Raw genomic sequence first — 25,187 nt, 5'->3', positions numbered from 1 at the left:
ACCAGCCTCAACGTGGCTCTTTCATTAGGACCATTCAGTACAGCATAAAAGCAAAGATGCAGATCATGGGGTATTTATGAACTGGACTCGGGAACCCAGTTTGACCCCTTTCGTGGCCTTGTTCAGAACAGCTGCACCACCACGCCCTAATCACTGTCCTGCCGCTCCGACACATCACAGCTCAGTTTCACCAAACTAGCGCTGTGCCAGCTATGAGGAGGTGCCCAAGCTTTATGTTAGTCTTCTGCAAGTTCATTTTTTTAACAGCTGTAAATAAATTTATTTCAGTTCAGTCAGCTGTCAGGAGCAGTATCGTTTCTTGTGTTGTCAGACTGTGAAACTAAACTCTGCGTGCAGTAGCCTGAGCCTCGCCTGGCAGTCTCTGGGCCCATCCTCGGAGGCGTCTGTGTGCACAGTTGGTAGAAAGAGTAAGAAGACACAGTGGCGCCGCTGGAGCTGCTCTCTTGCTGACCTGAGTGTCTGGCCAGCCCTCCCCTGAGCCGAGCTGGTACTGGAAGGGCTTCTGCGGGTCTGAGAAGCTTGGAGTCCTGGCTTCCTTATTCCATTAGTGCTTCCAGGGCCCGGCTGTTAAAAGTGCACACTTTTAATGGAGGATAGACCCAATCGTACATCAAGTACCCCAAGAAGGAAAACTTCCCCATCTCATACCACCCCTATCCATTCATCTCCAGAAGACTCTGTTACCACAGTTCTACTGATTTTAAACAGATCTATTGTTTTCCTCCAAAAATTATACTTGAAAGAGTATATTATATTTTCCAAGTAATAAAGTGGGTATATTACCATTACCTGATCTGTAGGAATAATAGTAAAGAAAACAAACTGCCAGATTAAAACAAAATAGAAATCCTGCTTGACTCATTAAGGAGGGAAACAGCAAAAGCAAGATTATTTTTTCCTAGTAAGAAATTCTGTTGTCATTCCCTTTTACTACAGAGAAATGTATTTATATTATTATGGAATTTATACAGTGTCTTTCTTATGAAGAATTCGTGACGTTTTACACAATTTTATAAAATGGATGATAGCTCAGAAATCATGATAAGGTAGGTATATCATTTTTCAAGGTCCTGAAATTTTGTTGCTGTTTTACTAATATGATAATATACTCTTGTAATTGTTAATATAGGCCTGGTTTTCTTTATGAAAAATTAAGTATTTATAGCATTTTTGGAAATCTGAGAGTAAAGGATGGTGTTTTATTCGTTGTTTCTCACCTGGGTGCATTATTTGTCACAAATATTTGAGAGGTAGGTGATGAGTATCTGTCTGGTGGTGCAGAGGAAACTATTGGCTGAGGAATGACAACTCCAATTGTTTTTTCTTTTTTTTTTTTTTTTAGTTTTTATCGGAGTATAGTTGGTTTACAATGGTGTGTTAGTTTCAGGTGTACAGCAAAGTGAATCAGTTATACATATACATATATCCACTCTTTTTTAGATTCTTTTCCCATATAGGCCATTACAGAGTATTGAGTAGAGTTCCCTGTGCTCTACGGTAGGTCCTTATTCGTTATCTATTTTATACATAGTAGTGTGTATATGTCAATCCCAATCTCCAGTTTATCCCTCCCTGCTCCTTACCCCCTGGTAACCGTAAGTTTGTTTTCTATATCTGTAACTCTATTTCTGTTTTGTAGATAAGTTCGTTTGTACCCTTTTTTAGATTCCACGTATAAGCTATATCATATGATATTTGTCTTTCTCTGTCTGATTTACTTCACTCAGTATGACAACCTCTGGGTCCATCCATGTTGCTGCAAATGGCATTATTTCGTTCTTTTTTATGACTGAATAATATTCCATTGTGTATATATATATATATATATATATATATATATACACACACACACACACACACACACACACACACACACACACACATCTTCTCTACCTATTCCTCTGTTGATGGACATTTAGGTTGCTTCCATGTCTTGGCTATTGTAAATAGTGCTGCAATGAACGTTGGGGTGCATGTATCTTTTCAAATTATGGTTTTCTCCGAATATATGCCCAGAAGTGGTATTACTGGAGATAACTCCATTTTAAATGCTCTCAGAGCCTGATTACATAAAGAGACCCTACAGGAAATTTTCTTGTAAACTGAAGAACCCTTTTGCAATGAAGTAATCCCTTCTTAATTTATCTATTTGTTAAGTCAAATTTGTATATATTTTTTATCTTAAACCAGAGCAAACCAACAAGACTAACCTCGTATTTTTGATATGTAATGTTGAAGTATAGTAAAATATTAGTCCAAGTAAGAAATTCTGCTTTTTACTATCCTTTAGAGAAATAATTTCAGTATACATCATGTTATGACATGATAATAAGTGATATAAACTAGAATAGTAATGTAAGTTCAGCAGCAACCAAAAAGTATCTGTAAACTCATTCAGATTTTCTTGAGCATCTACTCAAAAAAAGACCTTTACCCAAAAAAAATGCCAACTTGCCTTCATAATTGTTATTTTATGGAAAGAAGCACAAAGCTAAAAGTAGAGTGATATGTTTAATGTCCTTCGTATTTTAACTTAAGAACACAGAATTAAAGCTAAATTAAGGAGCATTTGGTTTTTCTGGCAGTGTGTCATCATTACGATTAGCCTATAAGGATCTTAAAATTGAAATGAAGAAAGATGAAAAGATGAACATGAGTGGCAAAAAGAAGGTGGAATCAGAGAGACTTGGCATGGGATTTGGAAATTGCAGAAGGTATGTAAGACTCTGCTTTCTTGGATTTCAGAATTTAAACTAGTTTGCTAATCATGAACGGATTTTCCTTGTTAATTTCAACTTCAGAAATGTTTTCTCATTACTCACTTTCTTCAGTTGTTTTGCTTTTGCTCTAATACAGGCCGCCCGCAGCCCTCTGTATCCACGGGTTCTGCATTTGCAGATTCAACCAACTGGGGATTGAAAATGTTTGGGGGGGGAATTCCAGAAAGTTCTAAAAAGCAAAACTTGAATTTGCTGCGTATACCACTCTTAAGGGCAACTATTTACATAGTATTTACATTGTATTTGCAATTATTTATGTAGCATTTACATTGTATTAGGTGTTATTAGTAATCTAGAGATGATTTAAAGTACAAAGGAGTACTGTGGATTTATTTTATCTGCTGGGGTCCTGGAAGCAATCCCCCTCAGAAGCTGAGGGACAGTGGTGTTCACTGTAGCATGAAAAATTCCACATTTGATTCTTAGGTAAAAGGAAACAGGTCTGACTTGTCATTAAGTGGATGCCGTGAACATAGCTGACACATGTGACTGTGTTTTGTATAATCAGTCACAGTCCTCACTGAGGTCCAGTATCTTTCAATGCTTACACCAAAAGAATATTTTTTTATTGCTCATGTTTTTAACCCCACTAATAAGTATATTTTTGTTGAGAGTATAAATTAAAACATTCCTGGGAATTCCCTGGCGGTCCAGAGGTTAGGACTCCACACTTCCACTGCTGGGGGCCCGGGTTCGATCCCTGGTCAGGGAACTAAGATCCCGCAAGCCGTGCAGCGAGGCCAAAAAAAAAAAAACGATTCGTTCTTTGGTGAACACACAAGTGTCTTCATGAACTAATATTATTCTTTTCCATTTCATTCTCTATTTTCTCAAGTGGTATTTCGCATTCAGTGACTTCAGATTTGCAGACCATTGAACAGGAAACGCCAATCACAGCAAAACCAAGAAAAAAGCATAGTGATGACAGTGATGACTCGTATTTTGCTTCCAGCTCAAGGTAACCTGTTAAAAATCATCTTTGAAGTGTCTTTTTGAAAAGCAGTGATCACTATGGACTCACGAGTTTATTTGCATTAGGAACAAATACAAATCCGTTTACTTCATTGTTTTTAAAAGCTTTGGCTGGAGTCAAGGATGTCCTTTGGAAAAAAATTGGGGTAACCGTCTTTAGTGGATGATGTTTGCTAATATTGAAATGTTTGATAATAAAATCTGCAACCTGGGGCTTCCCTGGTGGCACAGTGGTTGAGAATCCGCCTGCCAGTGCAGGGGACACGGGTTCGAGCCCTGGTCTGGGAAGATCCCACATGCCGCGGAGCAACTAGGCCCGTGAGCCACAATTACTGAGCCTGCACGTCTGGAGCCTGTGCTCCACAACAAGAGAGGCTGCAATAGTGAGAGGCCCGCGCACCGCGATGAAGCGTGGCCCCCGCTTGCCACAACTAGAGAAAGCCCTCGCACAGAAACGAAGACCCAACACAGCCAAAAATAAATAAATAAATAAATAAATAAAATAATTTTTAAAAAAATAAAGTAAACTCTGCAACCCGGAGTTAAAAGTAGAGGTGGGAAAGTTGTATTTATCTAAAATGTGAAATTGGAGAAATATGTAAAATCCCAAAGGTATATGTTAAGTTGTTTAGTCTTATTCTAACAGTTGGAATATTTCACAGCTGCGCCTTCAGCAGCTTCTTTTGTTTTCAGAATACCAGCTTCTGGAGTCTCCAGTTGGCAGGATAGAATATTAAATAAATGCTCTTTGTGTGTGCATATTTATGAACATAAAACACTGTTGCTTTCAGAGGGGTGTCCCAGGATAAAGCCTAGGCCCCATCCTTCAGCACTCCCCATCCGACGGGGACAAGTTGCCTAACTCCAGTGTGAAGCTGACCATGGAGAGGCTGCGGTTCAGGTTCAAGCCGCCTGCAGAGGCCGGAAACAAGTTTAACTTGAATTGACTCACTCTGTGCGGTTCCTCCAAGAACCTGAGCAGCACAGGGAGAGGCCTGCTTCACAGGCACCAAGTGAACTTGGGATATCAGGAGGTGGGCACCAGCTGGGAAGCTGGGCGACCTGGACTTGAACCCTGGCCCTGCCACTTACTGACTGTGTGACCTGGGCCGAGCTGTGTAACCTCTCTGTGCTACAGCTTCTTCAGCTGTAAGTTAGGGACACCAGCAGTACCAACCTTTCAGGGTGTGCAAGGGTTAAATGAGTTAATACAGAGCACTGGGAATAGTGCTGTCATGTTTAGCTGCTATTATTATATAGAAACTCAGTTCAGGAGCCGTGTGACTCAGTCTAAATGTTTAATTACTATTGTTAGATACTTAAGTTAACCGCATTGAGGGCCACCTTCAAGTTTGGAGTTTGGGGAAATTGAATGTGTGCCCATCAGTAATGGGCGGTCCTTACAAGGAGACGCCATCACTCACCCACATCTCAAAGGGCATTACTGTTGTCTGGCAATTATACAGGCTTGAAGCGTTTTCATATACATAGCAGATATAAATATATGTTAACTAATTAGAATCTAATCCTGAAATTCTGTATTCTCCTATCAAAGTTCGTAGGTAAGGAATTGTAATACAGAGAACTATCTTTAAATCATTCTCCTAGCATAGCTTCAAATTACTTCAAGTCCAGATATTTTACCCAAAAAAAAGTTAGTAGTTTAGAGGTGTTCCCTGTCAGTGCTTTCAGAGACAGGGATGGTTTGATGTTTGCCGCTTGTGAGTAACCTATATAACATACTGGGTTTCAGGTTACTTAGAAGTAACTTCCAAATCATGCCTTTTAAAGTATTTAAATACATTTTCTACAGGCTAAAATTAAATGTCTAACTTGATTTGAAGGCTGCATGTGTGTCAGGTCACTTCAGGTGTGCACACTAGATGAGAGGATGTGTCCGGGTCAAGAAAAGTCCCAGTGGTGCAGGGTCTACACTCGCCCGCTTGGCTTCTCCACAAAGCCTTTTTGATTATTTCACTGCTCATTACAACTTCTGCAGAGGAGAGCATAGGCAAGTAAAGGAAGTAGGTTTCCAGCTCCATGAGTGGTGCCGCTTGGTCACAGGGTTGGAAGGAGAGGTGGCTACGGGTGAGGACGGGCCCTGGGGGGGCAACTGGGGAGCCTTGCCCACTCCAGGCCGCCGCCGGGCTCCTGTGGGGCTTCCTCTGCCCGTTGGGTGCTTTAGGAATCCTGTTGGCCTCCCTCTCCAAAAGCTTAGTCAAAGGAGTTAGCCCTAAAGGCCTTCGTTGCTATGGAACAGTTATTCACGGTTTGAAACCGGGGAGCAGATGGCGTTTGTATGTTGACCGCACTTGCTGGGTTCCTGCCAGAGACCTTGGTGTGTTGTTTGTCATCACCTGCAGGTTGTCTGATGGGAACGTAAGCGCCTCTGCTGGTCCTCCTTGTGGTAGCCACTATTGGTAGAACAATACTTACTTTGGCAAATGAAGTCAAATAAACATGAACTCTCGGAAAGCAGGCATATTCCATGAAGAGCTCTCATTGCTTCCAAATAATTCATTAGCCCATTAGAACTTGAATATTATGAATTATGAAAGAGTACTGTTTCTATTAAAAATAAGACCAACCATATCTTGGGGGTTTGTTTTTGTTTTTCTGTTTGTTTGTTTTTTTGAGTTCCATTATTTCCAGGATATAAACAATGTAATTATATATTGAGTATCAAATAATGAAACTAGAACAATTTGTTCAGCCTTATAAAGCCAGTGTGGCCTTCAAGGGAATAGACAGTTGTCTATAGCTGTAAATCAGATATGTGCTATTAGGGGCTCTTATCAAGGGATTGTAAGGAATGTTTTCAGGTTGAGTGAAGACAGACTGGGAGGGCGAAAATAAAAATGAAATGTATTAAGAACAAGGATCTAGAAATCAAAACATTAGAAAGTCAATAAAGATTTGGAGATCCAGGGCAGCTGTTGTGTTTCCGAGGAAAGGCAGGTGCCCCACAGCCATTGGTGGGTGCCCGTCCTCCACCGCATCCTCCCTGCTGCATCTGGAGGCCCTCCCGCACCGTGTGCACCGTGTAGGAGCACAGGGAGCCTTGCTGGTGATGGGTGGGAAGGGCACCCTCCCCGCCGCAGCGCAGAGAACGCGCCGTAACGGGCTCCTGCTAGTCAGTAGGACCCTAGCAGAATGGCTTTCTCTCTCCTTCTGATTTTTGAATTGTCCAGTCATTTAAAAAGAAAAAATCCGATGGCCCTACATTCCAGGATAAGCACTTTGGCTTACCAGAATGAAGAATATTCCCTTAGAGTGATACTAAATTCGAAAAGTCATGAGTACCAGTGCCTCAGAGTTGTGAAGGGCCTGGAAGTTCCACCCACCTCCATCCAGTGCTCACCCCCAGCCCCACCCCAGAGCCCTCCAGGGGACGCCGCAGCCCCTCAGCACTCCCCCTCCTCCCCCTCCCCCCTCCCCCCCTCCTCCCCCTCCCTCCCTCCCCCCTCCCCCCTCCCCTCCCTCCCCCCCCCCCCCCCCCCTCCTCCTCCAGGCAGCCGTTCAGTCCGACAGCAGCTCCATGAGAAACACGGCCCTATGCTTACATATCTCCCCGGGTTTCTGAGCTCAGGTCAGCCAACCGCGTAAGGGCAGGGTCTGAGTATGTCTCCTTACCCAGTATCCTCACCCAGCAAGTGCCTGGCCCCTCATAGGTGCTTATTAAGTAGTTTTAAAATTCCTTATTGAATCGGTCCTAGTTCTTTCACTTGGTCCCTTAGAAATATGTCCCTCAAATATTTGAAGGTAACTTTCCAGGCCAACACGTGAGTCACATCTTTCAAACCTTCCTTCTCAGACGTGACTTCAAGCCTCTTCGCCGTTCTGGTCTCTTCTCTGAACAGGGATTGGTTGTCTCTGTTCCTCTGAGCAGAGCGCAGTGGCTCAGGGCTCATCCGCTGATCGGCCACAGGGAGAGCCTGGTCAGTTTCTAGCTGAAATCCAGATATGCTTTGAACACTGCATGTTTTCCTTCCTGGGGAGAGAAGGCTAGTGTACAAGTTTTGTTCTAATGACCTCCTTGCCAGAGAATGCAGAAACCACATTTGGAAATTCTGCCTTTTTTCTATTATTCATATGAAGTCATACCATCTGCTTCAAACGGCAGGTTTATCCCCCCTCCTTTTTCTGGTTTTTTTTCCTGAGAGAATAAAAGAGTATATTTAGTCTTTTCCCCCGCCCCCCATCTTAGCTCATCTTTGAACTCCTTATGCCCTCGGGGCTTGGCCCTCACCTTGTTTCCTGTGTGCTTCCGTTCTTACTCTCTGCAGAAACCTTGGTGACATTTTTGAAGCCTCTGTGCCCTCTTCCATCATCCTTCCTCTCCTAAGGCCCAAGCACTGGGATCTGCGTCTCTCTTCTGAACTTCGGGAACCACCTTTATAAGGAGTGCGTGCCTGGCCGGGTTTTTTTCCACCCTAAGCAGTCCTGAATTCTGAGATGGCACGGTCACTTTTCATTGCGGCTCTGGCACATCCGCCTCACCTATCAATCTCTGTCCTGTTCCAGGCAAACCCTGCTGCTCTTGGTCAAAGATTTTTCTCCCACCACCCAGGACCAAAAGCTGTCACTGAGTCTTGCTCTCTCAGCGATGCCCTGCTCAGTGGCGCTCAGCTAATGAAAGTGTAAACCCACCCAGAAGGCCAGCAGCTCCCCTGAGATGCTTACAGACAAAGCTCACATCCAGCTCCAGACCGAGAGGGCATCTCGGGGCGGGGGTCCTGTGATCAGCGATCGCAGCGCTGTGACTGGTTCCAGCAGGAGGCTGGTCAGCACCACTTACACTCAGTGCTGGTTGCTGTTCGGGGTGATGCCTTACACCGTGGCTGACATGGCAGGGTTGCCGGCAAAGAGCTCCTCGGATGGGGTCGAAGCATTATTTGTGACTAACCTAGAGTGGGGTAGCACTCAAAGGCGTCATGCGCTGTTGGGATAAGCTAGGTTATGCTGCAGGGAGAAATACTGCCCCCCACCCCCCCGCCCCGATCTTAAGGGCTTAACACAGTGATGGTTTGTCTCTCATTCACTAAAGTCAGCTGAGGGTACAGGTGATTGTCCAGCTTACCTGTCCTTCTGGTGGAATCCTGATTGTCCAGGTGGATGGTGGTTTCACCTGCCCAAGGCTGAAGCACCTGGAAAACCCGACCTCTTCCATGCGGCGAGGGAAGAGAAGACTGGGCACCTGAAAGGCCTTGGAAATGACTCGCCTTATGTCTGCTCCTGTTGCATTGGCCAGATCACGTGGCTGCCCCCAACTTCGAAGAGGCTGGGAAGGGCAGTCCCCACGTACCAGATGTGAGTGGTCATCGGAAAGGTCCTCCCAAGTCACTGTTCTGCTCTCTCTCACACAGGTACTTTGACGAGCCAGTGGAGTTAAGGAGCAGTTCTTTTTCTAGCTGGGATGACAGTTCGGATTCCTACTGGAAAAAAGAGACCATCAAAGACACTGACATAATTCTGAAAACCACAGGCTACACAGACAGGTATGAATACCAGAGCAGTGGGATTGTAAATAGTGACTCCATGCATCTCTAGGGAAATTCTCTAACACTAGTAAATGATTTTGTTGTACTCTTTCAAGAATATTCTTTGTATCCTGGTCTGTATTCTGACCTCACAGTTTTTCCTTTCCCAGAATGTCATGTAACTGGAGTCATGCAGTAACCAGCCTTGTTAGACAGGCTTCTCTGACTTTTCGTAGTGCACTTGAGATTCATTCATGTTGCTGTGTTCCTCCCTCTTTATTTTTGAGTCTGTTTATCCATTTACCTGTCAAAGAACTGTCTCCAGTTTTTGGTGATTATGAGTGAAGGGCTGTGTAATGTATCATCCAAACCAGGGAACTCTTTAGAGTGCAGGGGGACAATACTAGTACGTTGGGACAACAGGTGTGACCTGGGATTGTCCTCGGTGACTGGGATATACCGTCATCCTACTCATTTTGTATCCTACATAATGTGGAGCAGTGTCTTACGTGCATGACAATATATTCAGTATTTACTAATTGATCTGTGGAACTAACTGAAGAGTGAAATAACAGGACTATTTTAAATAGCAAAATTCATTCAAATGTTGTGTGGTTTGGATATTTATTCATTTTTCTAATTAGAATTTTCAGGCTTTTCAAAGTGGCCTAAAATCCTTTTACAAAATTACTGCTGTTGGCTTTTTAAAAAGTAAAATGGCATGTGCATACATTATAAATGAGAAGTGCATTTGCCTCACTTCAAATCAGTTTAACCTAGTTTGGCTGTTTTTGTTCTTTGTGCTGAGAACATTTAAGCTCTACTCTCTTCCCACAGTTCAAGTAACACTACAGGATTATTAACTATAATCACCATGCTGTACGTTAGATCCCCAGAACTTATTCATCTTATAAATGAAAGTTTGTACCCTTTGACCAACATCTGCCCATTTCCCCCATCTCCCTGGGAACTACTATTCTGCTCTCTGTTTCTTTGAGTTCAACTTCTTTTTTTTTGATTCTGCATACAAGTGAGGACATACAGTATTTGTCTCTCTGACTTCCTCCAGGTTCATCCATGTTGTCACAAATGGCAGGATTTCCTTCTTTCTTTTTTATAGCAGAATATTATCCCATTGTATATTATATACTACATTTTCTTTATCCATTCACCCATTGACGGCTACTTAGGTTGTTTCCATATCTTGCCTATTGTGAATAATGCGGACGTGCACATGGGACTGCAGAGATCTCTTCATGATACTGATTTTGTTTCCTTCAGATATATATACCCAGAAGTGGGATCATATGGTAGTTCTATTTTTAATTTTTTTACGAACTGTTTTACACACTGTTTTACGAATTTTTTACACACTGTTTTCCATGTGACTATACTAATTTCCATTCCCACCAGTGGTATACAAAGGTTCCCTTTTCTCCAATCCTCACCAACGCTTATCTCATGTCTTCTTGATAATAGCCATCCTAACAGGTATGAGGTGGTATATCTCACTGTGGTTTTGATTTCCATTTCCCTGATGATCACTGATGTTGAACACCTTTTCATATACCTGTTGGTCTTAAACTTCCCTCTTAGTACTGCTTTTGCTATATCCCATAAGTGTTTCCATTTTTATTTGTTTTAAGATATCCTTTTTTTTCTTTTTTTTTTTTGTAATTGAAGTATAGTTGATTTACAATATTGTGTTAGTTTCTGGTGTACAGCAAAGTGATTCAGATAGATAGATAGATAGATGCAACTGAATATGTAAGAATATATATATATATTCTTTGTCATATCCTTTTCCATTATAAGTTATTATAAGATATTGAGTGTAGTTTGCTGTGCTATATAGTAGGACCATGTTGTTTATCTATTTTATTTTATTTTTTAGAAAATTGGTGGGATTTTTTTTTTTTTAATTTATTTATTTTTGGCTGCATTGGGTCTTCATTGCTGTGTGTGGACCTTCTCTAGTTGCGGCGAGCAGGGGCTACTCTTCGTTGCGGTGCGTGGGCTTCTCACTGCGGTGGCTTCTCTTGTTGCGGAGCACGGGCTCTAGGTGCGTGAGCTTCAGTAGTTGTGGCATGTGGGCTCAGTAGTTGTGGCTCACGGGCTCTAGAGCGCAGGCTCAGTAGTTGTGACGCACGGGCTTTGTTGCTTCGCGGCATGTGGGATCTTCCTGGACCAGGGCTCGAACCCGTATCCCCTGCATTGGCAGGCGGATTCTTAACCACTGTGCCACCAGGGAAGCCCTCTGTTTTACACTGATATGTAGTAGTGGTATCTGTTAATCCCAGACTTCTAATTTATCCCTTCCCCCAGCTTTCCCCTTTGGTAACCTTAAATTTGTTTTCTTTGTCAGTGAGTCTGTTTGTTTTGTAAAGTTCATTTGTATCATCTTTTTTAGATTCCACGTGTAAGTGATATCATATGAAATTTGTCTTTCTCTGTCTTACTTTCTTCACTTAGTATGATAATCTCCAGGTCCATCCATGTTGCTGCAGATGGCATTATTTCATTCTTTTTTATGGCTGAGTAGTATTCCATTGCATACATATAAACCACATCTTCTTTATCCATTCATCTGTTGATGGACATTTAGGTTGCTTCCACGTCTTGGCTATTGTAAATAGTGCTGCTATGAACACTGGGGTGCATGTATCTTTTAGAATTAGAGTTTTTGCCTTTTCTGTATATATGCCCAGGAGTAGGATTGCTGGATCATGTGGTAGCTCTATTTTTAGTTTTTAAAGGAACCTCCATACTGTTCTCCATAGTGGTTGCACCAACTTACATTCACATCAACAATGAAGGAGGGTTCCTTTTTCTCTATACCCTCTCTAGCAATTATTATTTGTAGACTTTTTGGTGATGGCCATTCTGACCAGTGTGAGGTGATAACCTCATTATAGTTTTGATTTGCATTTCTCTAGTAATTAGTGATGTTGAGCGTCTGTTGATGTGCCTGTTGGCCATCTGTATGTCTTCTTTGGAGAAATGTCTATTTCTGCCCATTTCTCGATTGGGTTGTTTGTGGGTTTTTTTGATATCGAGCTGTAGGAGCTGTTTGTATATTTTGGAAATTAAGCCCTTGTTGGTCGCATCACTTGTAAATATTTTCTCCCATTCTGTAGGTTGTCTTTTCACTTTGTTTATGGTTTCCTTTACTGTGCAAAAGCTTATAAGTTTGATTAGGTCCCATTTGTTTACTTTCGCTTTTATTTCTTTTGCCTTGGGAGACTGACCTAAGAAAACATTGGTACAATTTATGTCAGAGAATGTTTTGCCTATGTTCTCTTCTAGGAGTTTTTCGGTGTCATGTCTTATATTTAAATCTTTAAGCCATTTTGAGTTTATTTTTGTGTATGGTGTGAGGGAATGTTCTACTCCATTGATTTACAGCATCCAGCTTTCCCAACACCACTTGCTGAAGAGACTGTCTTTTCTCCATTGTATATTCTTGGCTCCTTTGTTGAAGATTGTGTTTTAAGATATCCTTTAATTTCCCTTTTGATTTCTTCTTTGACCCATTGGTTGTTCAGGAGTGTGCTGTTTAATTTCCACCTATTTGTGGATCTTTTACTTTTCCTCCTGTTATTGATTTCTACTTTCATACTATTGTGGTTGGAAAAGATACTTAATATGATTTCAACCTTCTTAAATTTGTTAAGACCTAAATATCATTCAGATTTGTTTGTGACTTAGCCTGTGATTTATCCTGGAAAGTGTTCTGTGTGTGCTTGAGAATGTGTGTTCTGCTGCTATAGGATGGAATGTCCTGAATATGTCTTTTGTTCCATTTGGTTCAAGTCCAGTTTTCCTTATTGATTTTCTGTCTGGATGATCTGTCCATCGTTGAAAGTGGGGTATTAAAGTACCCTATTATTATTGCAGTACTGTCCATTTCTCCCTTCAGATCTGTTAATATTTGCTTATTATATTTAGGTGTTCCTGTGTTGGGTACATAAATATTTGCAACTGTTATATCCTCTTGATGAATTGACCCTTTAATCATTCTATAATGACCTTTGTCTCTCATTACTGTTTGTGACTTAAAGTCGGTTTTGTTTGATACAAGTATGGCTCTCCCTGCTCTCTTTTGGTTTCCATTTATGTGGAATAGCTTTTTCCATCTCTTTACTTTCAGCCTATGTGTGTCCCTAAAGCTGAAGTGAGTCTCTTACAGGCAGTGTATAGTTGTATCTTGTTTTTGTTTTCGTTTTTTTTTAATCCATTCAGACACCCTGTGTCTTTTAGTTGGAGAATTTAATCTGTTTGCATTTAAAGTAATTGTTGATAGTTAAGCATATACTATTGCCATCTCATTAACTGTTTCCTGGCTGTTTTTGTAGTTCTTCTATTCGTTGCTTCCTCTCTTGCTGTCTTCCTTTGTGATTTGATGATTTTCCATAGTGGTATGTTTTGATTCCTTTCTCTTTTTCTTTTGTGTTTCTACTATAGGTTTTTGCTTTGTGATTACCATGAGGCTTACATAAAACATCTTATAGTTATAGCAGTCTATATTAAGCTGATAACAATTTAACTTAGATTGCATACAAAATCTCTACTCTTTTACTCTCCTTCCCTACATTTTATGTTTTTCATGTCATAATTTACATCTTTTTATATTGTGTATCCACTAATAAATTATTGTAGCTATCGTTATTTTTACCACTTTTGTCTTTTAACCTTTATACTAGAGTTAAGTGATTTACACACCACTATTACAGTATTAGAGTGTTCTGAATTTGGCTATATGCTTACCTTCACCAGTGAGTTTTATACTTTCATATGTTTTCATGTTACTAATTAGCATCCTTTCATTTTAGCTTGAAGAACTCCTTCTAGCATTTCTTGTAGGACAGGTCTGGTGGCTGGCAGTTGTTTTTGTTTTTGTTTTTCCAGCACTTTGAACATATCATCCCACTATATTCTGGCCTTCAGGATTTCTGCAGAGAAATCTGCTTATAGCCTTACAGGGCTTCGATTTTATAGAATGAGTTTCTTTCTGTTGCTGCTATCAAAGTTCTCTCTTTGTCTTTGATTTTTGACAGTTTTATTATATATTTCTTGGTGAAGGTTTCTTTGGGTTGAATCTGTTTGGGGACCTATGAGCTCCATGTATCTGGATGTCCGTATCTCTCTCCAGATTTGGGAAGTTTTTAGAGATTATTTCTTTAAATAAGCTTTCTGCCCCTTTCTTTCTTCTCCTCCTGGGACTCCCATAATGCATGAATTGTGTTCTTGATGATGTCCCATAATTCACATAGGCTTCTTTGCTCTTTTTCTTTTTCTTTTTTTCTTTTTTCTCTTCTGACTGGATAATTTCAAATGAGTTGTCTTCGAGTTCACAGATTCTTTCTTCTGCTTCAGCGGTCCACAACCTTTTTGGCACCAGGGACCGGTTTCGTGGAAGACAATTTTTCCACGGACCGGGATTGGCGGGTGGGTGGTTTCAGGATGATTCAAGCGCATTACATTTATTGTATTTATTCCTATTATTATTACATTATAATATATAATGAAATAATTATACAACTCACCATAATGCAGAATCAATGGGAGCCCTGAGCTTGTTTTCACTTGCCACTCACTGATAGGGTTTTTTTGTTTTGTTTTGTTTTTTTAATTTATTTATTTTACCTATTTATTTATTTTTTATTTTTGGCTGTGTTGAGTCTTCACTGCCGCACGCCAGCCCTCTTCCAATTGCGGCGAGCAGGGCCACTCTTCGCTGCAGTGCACGGGCCTCTCAGTGCAGCGGCCTCTCTTGTTGCAGAGTATGGGCTCCAGGTACGTGGGCCTCGGTAGTTGTGACCCGTGGGCTCCAGAGTGCAGGATCAGCAGTTGTGACACATGGGCCCAGCTGCTCCACGGCACACGGGATCTTCCCAGACCAGGGCTCGAACCAGTGTCCCCTGCATTGGCAGGCGGATTCTCAACCACTGTGCCACCAGGGAAGTCCCCACTGATAGGGTTTTGATATGAGTCTGCAAGCAATTGATTTATTACGGTCTCTGTGCAGTCACACCTCCCTGCTGATGATAAGCCGTATTTGCAGCCACTCCCCGGCGCTAGCATCACTGCCTCACCTCCATCTCAGGTCACCAGGCATCAGATTCTCATAAGGAGCTCCCGACCTAGATCCCTCACATGCACAGTTCTGGTTCGAACCTACTGGGTTCACGCTCCTATGAGAATCTAATGCCACCACTGACCTGACAGGAGGCGGAGCTCAGACGGTAATGCGAGCGATGGGGAGAGGTTATGATTTCTATCTCTATGTTGAACTTCTCATTTTATCTGTGTATTATTTCCCTGATTTTATTGAGTTGTCTGTGTTCTTGTAGGTTGATGAGCTTCCTTAAAACAATTATTCTGAATTCTTTGTCAGGCAATTCTTTGGGATCAGTTACTGGAAAATTATTGTTTCCCTTTGTGGTATCGTGTTTCCTTGGTTTTTCATGTTCCTTGGAGTCTTGTGTTGCTGTCTTTGCATTTGAAGGAGCAATCACCTCCTCCAGTCTTTACTGCCTGGCTTTGGGTGGGAAATACCTTCAATAGTCAGCCCTGCTAGAGACGCTGAGGCTTACGCAGACCTTTTCTATGGATGCACTCACTCCACACTTCTTATTCCTCTTGGGGGGTGACGTCTTAGGATGGTACGTCTTCTCTCAATCCCACAAAGCAGGACCAGGTGCCGAGAGCCTCCTGCTTGCTTTCCCTAGGGTGGTGCCCTGAAATGCTCAAGTCTGTGTGCTTTCTGCGAATCCCACAGAGTTGGGCTGACTTTCTGCACATGCTCACTTGCTGTCTGCAAAGGCTTGCCCTCACCATCTGCAGGGGCACGTGCAGGGAGCCAGCTGTGGGGCCAAAGGTGCATGGGTGAGGCATGCGGAGCACTGGAGGGCCAGTTGGGGGCTCCCCGGGCAAAGTGTATCCAGTGATTTGTGAGCAGACCTCCTCGTGGAGTTCGGTAAGTGGTTAGTGGAATCCGCGTGGCTGTGATGAGTTCTGAGCCCTGGCTGCTCTGCTTCCAGCCTCCCCCAGCCCCTAAGCCGTGTTGGTCACCTCAGTATCCTGGGTGGGATGAGAAAGAAATAGGCACCCTTGGCAATGTCCCACACAGCTGGGGAGACCAGGCACCCGCTCACCACCCTCTCACCTTCCCCTGTGGGAGAAATTGCAGGCCACGTGGATCTCTGTTGGCACTGAGCTGTGCTGCCTTGGAGGAGGAGTGACATGGGCCCAGTGAAACTATTCCTCTTACCCTCTTTAATGCATCCAATCTTGGATTTTTTCCTCCAGCAGTGTGCTGGACCCTCTCTGCTGGACTCCTGGACTCCCACAAAGGCATCCTCATCTGTGGGTGATTGTCAAAACCAATGTTCTCTAAGGGGTAATGGTAGAAAACTCCTATTCCATCATCTTACTGATGTCATTCCTGTTTTGCCTGTTGCTAACTGTAGACCTGCTCGCCGCAAGCCAGACTATGAGCCAGTTGAAAATACAGATGAGGCCCAGAAGAAGTTTGGCAATGTCAAAGCCATTTCCTCAGATATGTACTTTGGAAGACAAGCCAAAGCTGATGTAAGTGCCCAGGGGGTTTCTGTGTGGTCCCCACAGAGCAGGAAGCCAGCAGGGCCACGGGAGGTGTGGGAGGAGGTGCTGGATGCTGAGTGAGATGGAGTCAAGCTGCAAGGGACCCTGTCCCCAGCGTGCTGAGCAGGACTCGAACCCAGGTCTTTCTGGCTAATCGCCCCACTTTGCCGCTCCAGCTAGAGGAGTGATTGGAAGGTAGGGACAGGGTCTCATATTCCTCTTATTCCTTTCGCAGTGTTTTGAGTAGCCATCCATTCGATATCTTTTGAGTAAATTTCAGGAGATTTTTGATACACCTGTAATTTACTTAGCAATTTTTATTAACCAGTTAATGAAGTATAAGATAGTTTCTCAATGTAGGTATATTTATTTTCAGAAAAGAGATTATTGCTCTTTTCTCAGAAAATGTTAATGAGCTTATCTTAGTGGAGTCTGGCTAAGCAGTAAGACTCAAATGGAAATGGGGAGCGTAAAGGTTTCCTTCTAATTGTGAAGCACTAATGTGCTTACGCAAAAACTCTTATAGATAAGTGTTATTACTAGGCTTCTTGCACGATACAGAGAATAATTATTTCCTCAAGTGTAACCGATTTTATTTTGTAGCATTAGAATTCCACTAGCATTTTGAGTGTATTTACAGTTGCACTTGGCTATTCTCCACCCACTAAAAATCTGCCTTGTTTTAAAGTTGACAACATTCAAGTTCAGTTAAGAAATAACATAAGGCTATTGGGAGAGAGCTTCTTGGAGTGGCCTTTCCTGGCAGCTGGGTGAGGGCGGCACATGACAGAGCTGTCACTGCCACTCTCCCTCTGGGTTCCCCTCCACTGACCGTTGTTGGCCGTGGCGTTGTGCGTTCATCTGTCTGCTTGTGACCCGCAGGACGTGAGCGTCATGCCGGCCCCCAGCCCGGCCGTGATAGCTCCTCAGTGATTCTTTCTGCAAAATTGCTCATGGTTTTTGGAGCCTAATGTTTCTTTTCTCCTGGTCTCCTCTAGTATGAAACCAGGGCCCGGCTGGAGAGGCTTTCGGCAAGTTCGTCCATCAGTTCGGCTGATCTGTTTGATGAGCAGAGGAAGCAGACGGCAGGTAGCGCAGGGAAGGGGCAGGCGGGTAGCGGGGCTGGCCTCCACCATGTCTGCGGTGTGAACACGTTTTCTCCGGATAGGACTTTTCACTTTTCCAGGATTGTTAGCGGCCATTATCTGATGCTCCTATGGCCTTTGTAAGTCAGGCAGAGCAGAAGTTATTATTCTGGGCTTTACACGTGAAGAGACCAAGTCATGGAATTTAAGCAACGTCCCCAAAGTTACCCGGCATGTCGTCTCCCTGAACCGTCGCCACGGCGGGTGGGGTGCCTAGCATGGTGTGGACCTGGTGTCTGGCTCGTGTGGTGTCACAGCCTTGGAGGGGACAGCCCTGGGCTCCCGTGTGACGGGACCCACTCCCTAACTGTGAGACCTGGGGGATTTCAGGTCGCCTTTAGCCTCGGGCTCCTCCTCTGTAAAATGGGTGGGTAATATCCATACCTATCTCACCAGTTTGTACTGAGGCTGAAATGAGGTCCTTATGTAAAGTGTCACCTCGGGGTCTGGCACATGGCAGGCCCTCCCTGGCCCCTCCCGGACCCCAGGGCTGGTCAGAGCAGGTAGAGCAGGTGAGTGCACCAGCCTCCGCCTCCCAGGGGAGACAGAGTGGGGCTTTGGAGCCAGGCAGGTGGAGAGGAGGGTCCAGACCCCGGTGAGGAGATGTCTGGGCCCCCCCCAGGGAGTAAGCCTCGGCACACAGGCCCGTCACGGGCATCCAGAACCAAGCGCCTCTCTGCTTGTCCCTCTGACCCTGAGCCGTAGGAAAGCCGTTGTTCCGGTCCCAGTCAGCCCTGAGTCAGGCCTCGGGGTAAGGGGAGGGCCACGGTGCCCCCTTTGTGTCGTGGCCGACGTTCAAGGAGCAGGGTCCTCTGAGGTCATTTCAGAAGCCCACTCATCAGCAGGAGCACCCAAGCGGGGGGGAATCTCCAAGGCCTTCAAGGCCCGGGACCACCCCTCGTCTCCAACCCTGGAGGAGCTGGGCGTGGGCACGGAGGGACCCCACGCGGGCGGCCGCTGGGCCTTGCAGCCACAGAACAACTGTTTTCGGAGTCCAGAGAGAAACAGCCTCCACAGAGAAGGTCATGGGGGAGACCCGAACGCCTGGGGCCTTCTGTGTTGGGGCTTGGGGGGCGTTTCAAGAGCCGCCGTGGCCCCGGGGTGAAGCGGGCACTGCCAGGCTGCGGTGCTGCAGTGAGAGGGAGGGTTCTAGCCAGGTGGGCGGACCGGAGACCCGCGGGACGCAGGCCCCGTGCGGGCCCCGGGCAGGAAGCATCCTAGGCCGCCCTCTGGCCTCGAGCCGGAGGGGCTGCTTTCTGACTGGCCGTTTCCTGCACTGCGCCTGGGCTGGGGCAGGTGCGGCTCACGGGCTTGTGTTCTCATACGCGAAATTCCGGTGTCCTGGCCTCTTGTCAGGGCACTTCCTTGTGTGGCCGCCCCGGCAGAGGGGTGCTCGGCTCCTGTGGAGGCCTCCCAGGGTCCCGCCTCCGCCCCCCGTGGGTCAGTGCTGGGCTGCCTCATGGGCGCCCTGGCACAGGGGGCAGGGCAGTCCAGAGAACCTAACAGGTTGAAACTCACCCCTGGGCGTGTGTGTTTTTGTAATTCAAGTTACTGGAAGGTTCACTCTGAAAGGTTATTGTTTGTTAAAAAAACCTTTCAGAGATCCAGTGAGCAGCCTTTCCAATTGTTGCAGCCAGCGATGACGTTTACCTTCCTGTCCCCTTTCAGAGAACAAAGGTCCACTGATTCTTTTGGCCCTCTGTGGGTCCCAGACAAGCTCCCGTCCTGGGGACTCGCAACCATGATAGGACCATCCTGGGGTGCGAGGCAGCCCCTCCCCGGCGGCCAGTGGTCCAGCTCGCGGCACCTGCCCTCCCTCCCCTTCCCTCCTCCATCCCAAACCCAGATGGTTCAGACCACGATTACCCTCATTCTGCATCTCTCATCAGATGCCTTTAATAACTGCTCTAAATGCAAGCCCATTGAACAATTCTCATTAAATATTTACTTTTTATTTAGAGTGCATTTCAGCAAAGAGCAAAAGCTGGTTTTAAGAGAGTATTCTGTGTTCCTTATCTTAAATGTTTCCCCATCCGTGAAATATCAGTGCCACTGGGTAGATCACCTTTATAATTTCTTCAGGGTTAAGGGGAAGATAGCTCCAAATTAGAAATGCCTCCCGGTGAAGTGAAGTACTTCCTGGGGACGTGCTTTAACCCTGGCTTTGCTCGGAGGCCGTTCCCTTCCACGGTCTTGGAGGGAGTGGATGAGGAGCACACGTGAGCATCCGCAGCCGGCACAGTGTCCGTCCCGCCGTCACTCCAGAGCAGGGTCGGTTGGGGGACGGGGGACGGCCATCGCTGGGCACTGCCTCAGAGGGAGCCACTCAGGCTCAGAGGGAACCAGGTGACAGAGCAGAGGTGGCTTTGTTCTTTGTTGAGAGCAGTGTCGGAACAAACGAAGCTGGAAACCCAGCTTGCCCCTCCGGTGTATTTCTTTCCAAAACCTGATTCTGATCATTTGAGTCTGAACAGGGCCACCTGGGAAGCCCAGGGCGCTGCGGACGCACACCTCTGTCCGGGCTCGGTGCGCACTGCCCAGGGTCGCAGGGGCTCCTGGCACGTTTGCTGTTGTCCCTGGCTCTCGAGGCTCCCTGGAGGCACCTCGGCCACTCTCTCCTTTCCTCCTGGCTCTGGCCCGGGGTCCAGGAGCCTGGCCTCTTTGGGCCTGTCGGCCTCCAAAGCACTGACTTCAGTCGGCCGTCGGGCGGTTTTGTTTGGTGATTTGCTGAACGTGTTTGTCATACGTCACAGCTGTGCAGTGCTGTCGCCAACCAGGTTCAGTTACACAAACCGGAGTCTTGTCAACCTGAGCGAAAAGAAGGGGCGTCTGTGCGCCCGAGTGGAGCGGCCACTGCAGCGCTTTGGTTCCACGTTAAACCTCCTGCCTCAGCTCTGCTCTCCTCTTTCAACGTTTCTCGAGTTGGAAGCTTGTAAGTGGAGGCACTTCTGCTGAGGTCACCTCCGCTGACCTCTGGGGCACAGCTCCCTCGCCCCTGTGGACCTCGCCACGCCACGGAGCAGCTGTGACTCTGGCCCTTTGCGCTCAGGATGTCACACTAGCTCTTCATTTCCTCTCAGATGCATCTTCCCGGCTGGCAGCACCACTGTGCTGGGCTTTGAACCCAAGTCCCGCCACTGGGCTGGGCTGTCGCTCTGTCATTGGCAAAGGGCTACAAGACTCTAAGATGTCACCCAGAGGCAGAGAGGAGAAGCAGCCGCACCTGTGGCCCCTGCCCAAGTGCTGGGCACGGGACGGCGCTGTGGGAAGACACACTGTCTCTCCTGGGTGGCGTCCGTGCTGGAGGGTAAATGCGTGCCTCCTATTTGGTTCTTGGAAAAGGACCTGGCTTCTGCTGCTGCTTAAGGGGCAGGTGGGTGTAGAGTGACCTGCGGAGCCATGGGGCAGCTGGGCTGGCTCCCTGGAGGATCTGCAGGGTTTGGGTCCTCTCACAAAGTCTCTGAGCCCCTCCGGCACCTTATTACAGCTGTGTGACAAAAGTGCGCCGCAAAAGCCCATCTGTCAGCTCTAGGGACCCCTTTATGTGTAGTAACTCTGATGCGCTTCACCTGTGTGCAATATGCTGCTGTCTGTGTTGGGACAACCAAAACTTAAGCAACAGAAACCCAGCCAACGGCGGCCTCGCTGAAGGTGAGGGCTCGGCCTCTACCTGGGAGCGCTGGCAGTGCGCTTGGCCCTGCTGAGTCGGCAGACAGCCTCACCCACCATCTGGCTTTCCTCCTGGGGTGAGCCTCCTCCCGCACTGCCAGAGGCTCCCTCCTTCCCTCCTTGAGGAGTGAGTGGGAGGGGACAGCGCTAGTCCCAGACGGCTGCAGCAGCGGCGCGCCTCGTCCCCACCAGTAACCCCAGAGCAAGCAAACGGCTCCCCTCCCTTGAGAATACGGGAATCCAGGAAGGCTCTGATTGGCTAGGTCTGGGTCACGTGCCCACGCGTGGTTTAGGGGGCTGGGGAAGAGACCTCCTGCAGAGGAAGGGAGGAGGGCTTTTACCAAAAGAGGGAAGGGATGCTGAGTCCGAAAAACCCACAGATGTCCACCCGTCTGCCATTGACTGACTACTTCTCTGTCAGGTCTTGTGTTAAGTGCCTGGAGGAAACAGGGGCCCAGAGAGGGTAAGGAACCTCTCCAAAGGCACACAGCTTGGAAGTGGCAGTGCCAGTATTTGAACCCGTGGTGGTCCTAAGACCTAGTGCTGCATCTTCTCTCACCCTGGGGTCTTGCAGCTGCTTCGTGGTAGGGCTGGCGCTGAAACCCACCGCAGGCTCCTTTTCCCTTAACCACAGCTGCTGCGTATGGGCTGGAGGGGAGGGGGGCCGAGTTCTCCAAAGCCATCGGGTCCCTGGGCACTGGCTGTGCCATCCCTGCGGTAGTGACGAGCCAGCGTCTGCTCTGTGTGCAGGAAACTACAACCTCACGAGCATGCTGCCCACGGCCCCCGACATGGCCCAGTTTAAGCAGGGAGTGAGATCCGTTGCTGGAAAGCTCTCCGTCTTTGCTAACGGAGTCATGACTTCGATTCAGGTTAGTGAAACGGGGATAACGTTAACTGAGTTTGATGGTGGGTTCATAGTTTTGAAAATGAGATTTGGACCACTCTTCAATTGCTGGAAAATAGATTTTATATTATTGATTTAATGTTTGCTACAGTGTAACCCAGGACATCATGAAAACCAGAAATTATAATTTCATTTTTGTTTAAATTTTCTAATTTATGACTCCAGAGGAATTGTTACAGGAATTGTCATGATCATGACCTACGTTTTTCCTATATTGAAACAGAAATATTAAGAAAATAAAAAATTACCCATAATCCCACCTCACAGGGGAGACTTCCGTTAATATTTTGGTTTATTCTATTTTAATTCTAGACTTCTGTGCATACCTGTTTATAATTTTTAAAGGGTTGTATTGTATATGTGGTTTTGCATCCTCTTTTTTCTTCATGATGTTTTGTTATGAGCACTTCCATGTTGTGAAAAAGTCTTCAGAAACCACATTCTGAGTGAAAATAGATGTAATTTATTTAAATATTCCCCTAGTTGGGTATTTAGATTGTATTTCAATCTTTTAAATGAGGCAAGAGTGGAACATGCTCATGTATAACGCTTTAAGGCTGACTCTGATTATACGAAGACTATTTTGTGAACCTTCTAGCTTACGTCACGTTATTTTAGGACGCCATTATTAACGTAAAACACGGCTGTAGGGAGTAGGACCTAATCGACGTGGACTCTGCTGCCGCTAAAGGGAGCTCCCGGGTTGGGGAGGTGCCCCCACTGTGGAGAGGTCCTCGGCCCTGGGGCTCCTGCTGTTGGTGACACAACCTTTGGTTAGAATTCGCAGAGCTCCTTCACGTCCCTTAGGTCAGCCGAGCCCACGTCAGTCCTTCCGCGGAGGTGACATCCCTGTTTTTTGTAGGTGATCATCCCCAGTTTATAGATTGAAAAACAGAGGCACAGAGAGGTTCAGGTGCTCCTGCAAGATCACTCAGCTGAACCAGAATTTCAGGGTTCCCTGTCCCCCATCACACCTGCCCCCCGGAGGGGCTCACCATGGGGCCCTGCACCCCTCACGGTCCTTCCCACAGCCCAGGGGCCGCGGCGCGGGGGCCAGGAGCTCCCAGTTCTCCCACTTTCCTCGGGTGCGGGTTCCCGTCGCTGCGGCACCCGTTTTGGTGGCACTGAGAATGAGGAACTGATGCTGATAGTCGTAAACTTTCGTGTTGGTTCTTTCTGTAGGATCGCTATGGTTCTTAATACTGACGTTGCGATATGTATTTCCTGGAGAAATTCCTCTTTAAATGAACCAGTGACCACATCACAGACTGCAGTGAAGACCAGCCAGTTTTGTGGATTGTTTCGCTACTTTTTCACAGGGTATACATACATTACTGATTTTTAATATTTCTTTTGAGAAATTGTTATTTTTGATGTAGTAGAAGCTTCCTTGCGATTTCTGTTTTGCGTGACTACGTGCACACACCTTCCTTCTGGCATATCCGTGCACACCCCTGCTTTATTTCCTTGGACTCTTTGGTTTCAACAGCTGGGGGTCTGGAAACAAGGGCTCCTCCGCCTCTCCTTGGGGGCGGTGGGGGTGCGGTCAGTGCTGTGAGGCTCATGGGCTAAGGGTTACCAGCGTCAGCTGATACGAGAAGGGCCTGGAGAAACAAAATTCACAACGTATATTTCATTAAAAAGGGAACAAAGAATAAAAACAAAAGACCAAAAATGGCTGGTGTCTAATTTGACAGATTGCTTCATTTATATTTCCACATATTAAGGTGATTTCAAAATAATGTTTAAAGACGTCTGTCCCTTTGAAATTGTTTATTTTGGATGATCGATAAATTTAAAAATAATTTTCAGTGAGTGCTTTTAACAGCCTAATCTTCTACATTGCCAAGCAAATTAATCTTTTGACAAGGTGTTGCTGTTTGAATTTATGAGAAATGTAAGATGAGAACTCCCTAAGTGCATTATAAATCGAATAGTGTACAGAAGTAAAAATGATAAGGTAAGAAGACACACCCACAGAAAATATTCCAGTACATGGGAAATAGTCATTGTAATTGGGTAGTTTTCTTAACATTTTTATCTTAATCTTGGTTTTCAAAAAATTACAGAATGTATACAAATGAATGAAAGAAAAATAATTTGGCTGTGTTTTAGACAGCATTAGAATATATTGTTCAGCACAGGTAAAATATATTTGACATTTGATGAACCAGAAAATGTGGTTTCAACTGAATATTTTGTGAATTTTTCTTAAAAGCTCAAATTTGTAGACTTCTAAATACAATAAACAGTTGCGGCAGATCGTGTTGCCTACTTTTTTTTCTTAAGGAAAGCTTTCCCAATGAATCATAAATCAAGGCTCATGTTGTAACATTGATGCACATTTGATTAGCACGTAATTCCAGATGGATCTGTTTTTAGGGTGTCTGTGAGGCCTGAGGTGCAGCTGTCCTGAACTGAGGTGTCGTCCATAGCACCGGAGCGGGCTGGAGCCCTTGTTGAAAGTGAGGGTGTGCAGAGTGGCGTCTTTCAAGCCCAAAACGCTGCCCTAACAAGGTGCCGCAGCCCAGGCAGCCTAAACAGTGGAATGTACTTTCTCACAGTCCTGGAGGCGAGAAGTGCAGGGTCAGGGTGGCGTCAGGGTGGT

The 25,187-nt window shown here is 45.6% G+C and overlaps 1 protein-coding gene across 3 annotated transcripts in view; it reads left to right on the top strand.

Annotated features, from left to right (window-relative positions):
- Nucleotides 1-24,843, top strand: part of ARFGAP3 (ADP ribosylation factor GTPase activating protein 3) — a 53,372-nt gene extending 28,529 nt beyond the window's left edge. For all 3 annotated transcript variants that reach the window (XM_036864604.1, XM_036864606.1, XM_036864605.1), the window contains 7 exons: nt 2,607-2,735; nt 3,637-3,759; nt 9,140-9,271; nt 16,726-16,846; nt 17,857-17,947; nt 22,423-22,544; nt 23,762-24,843. In XM_036864604.1, the coding sequence (XP_036720499.1) occupies nt 2,607-2,735; nt 3,637-3,759; nt 9,140-9,271; nt 16,726-16,846; nt 17,857-17,947; nt 22,423-22,544; nt 23,762-23,779 (736 nt within the window). In that variant the 3' untranslated portion in view covers nt 23,780-24,843. The remainder of the gene's footprint in view (nt 1-2,606; nt 2,736-3,636; nt 3,760-9,139; nt 9,272-16,725; nt 16,847-17,856; nt 17,948-22,422; nt 22,545-23,761) is intronic.
- Nucleotides 24,844-25,187: the final 344 nt, after the last annotated feature.

The sequence above is a fragment of the Balaenoptera musculus genome, chromosome 10, assembly GCF_009873245.2.
Source record: "Balaenoptera musculus isolate JJ_BM4_2016_0621 chromosome 10, mBalMus1.pri.v3, whole genome shotgun sequence".
Taxonomy (NCBI): domain Eukaryota; kingdom Metazoa; phylum Chordata; class Mammalia; order Artiodactyla; family Balaenopteridae; genus Balaenoptera; species Balaenoptera musculus.
The sequence above is the reverse complement of the archived record's forward strand: the minus strand, read 5'-3'. Positions and strand labels throughout refer to the sequence as shown.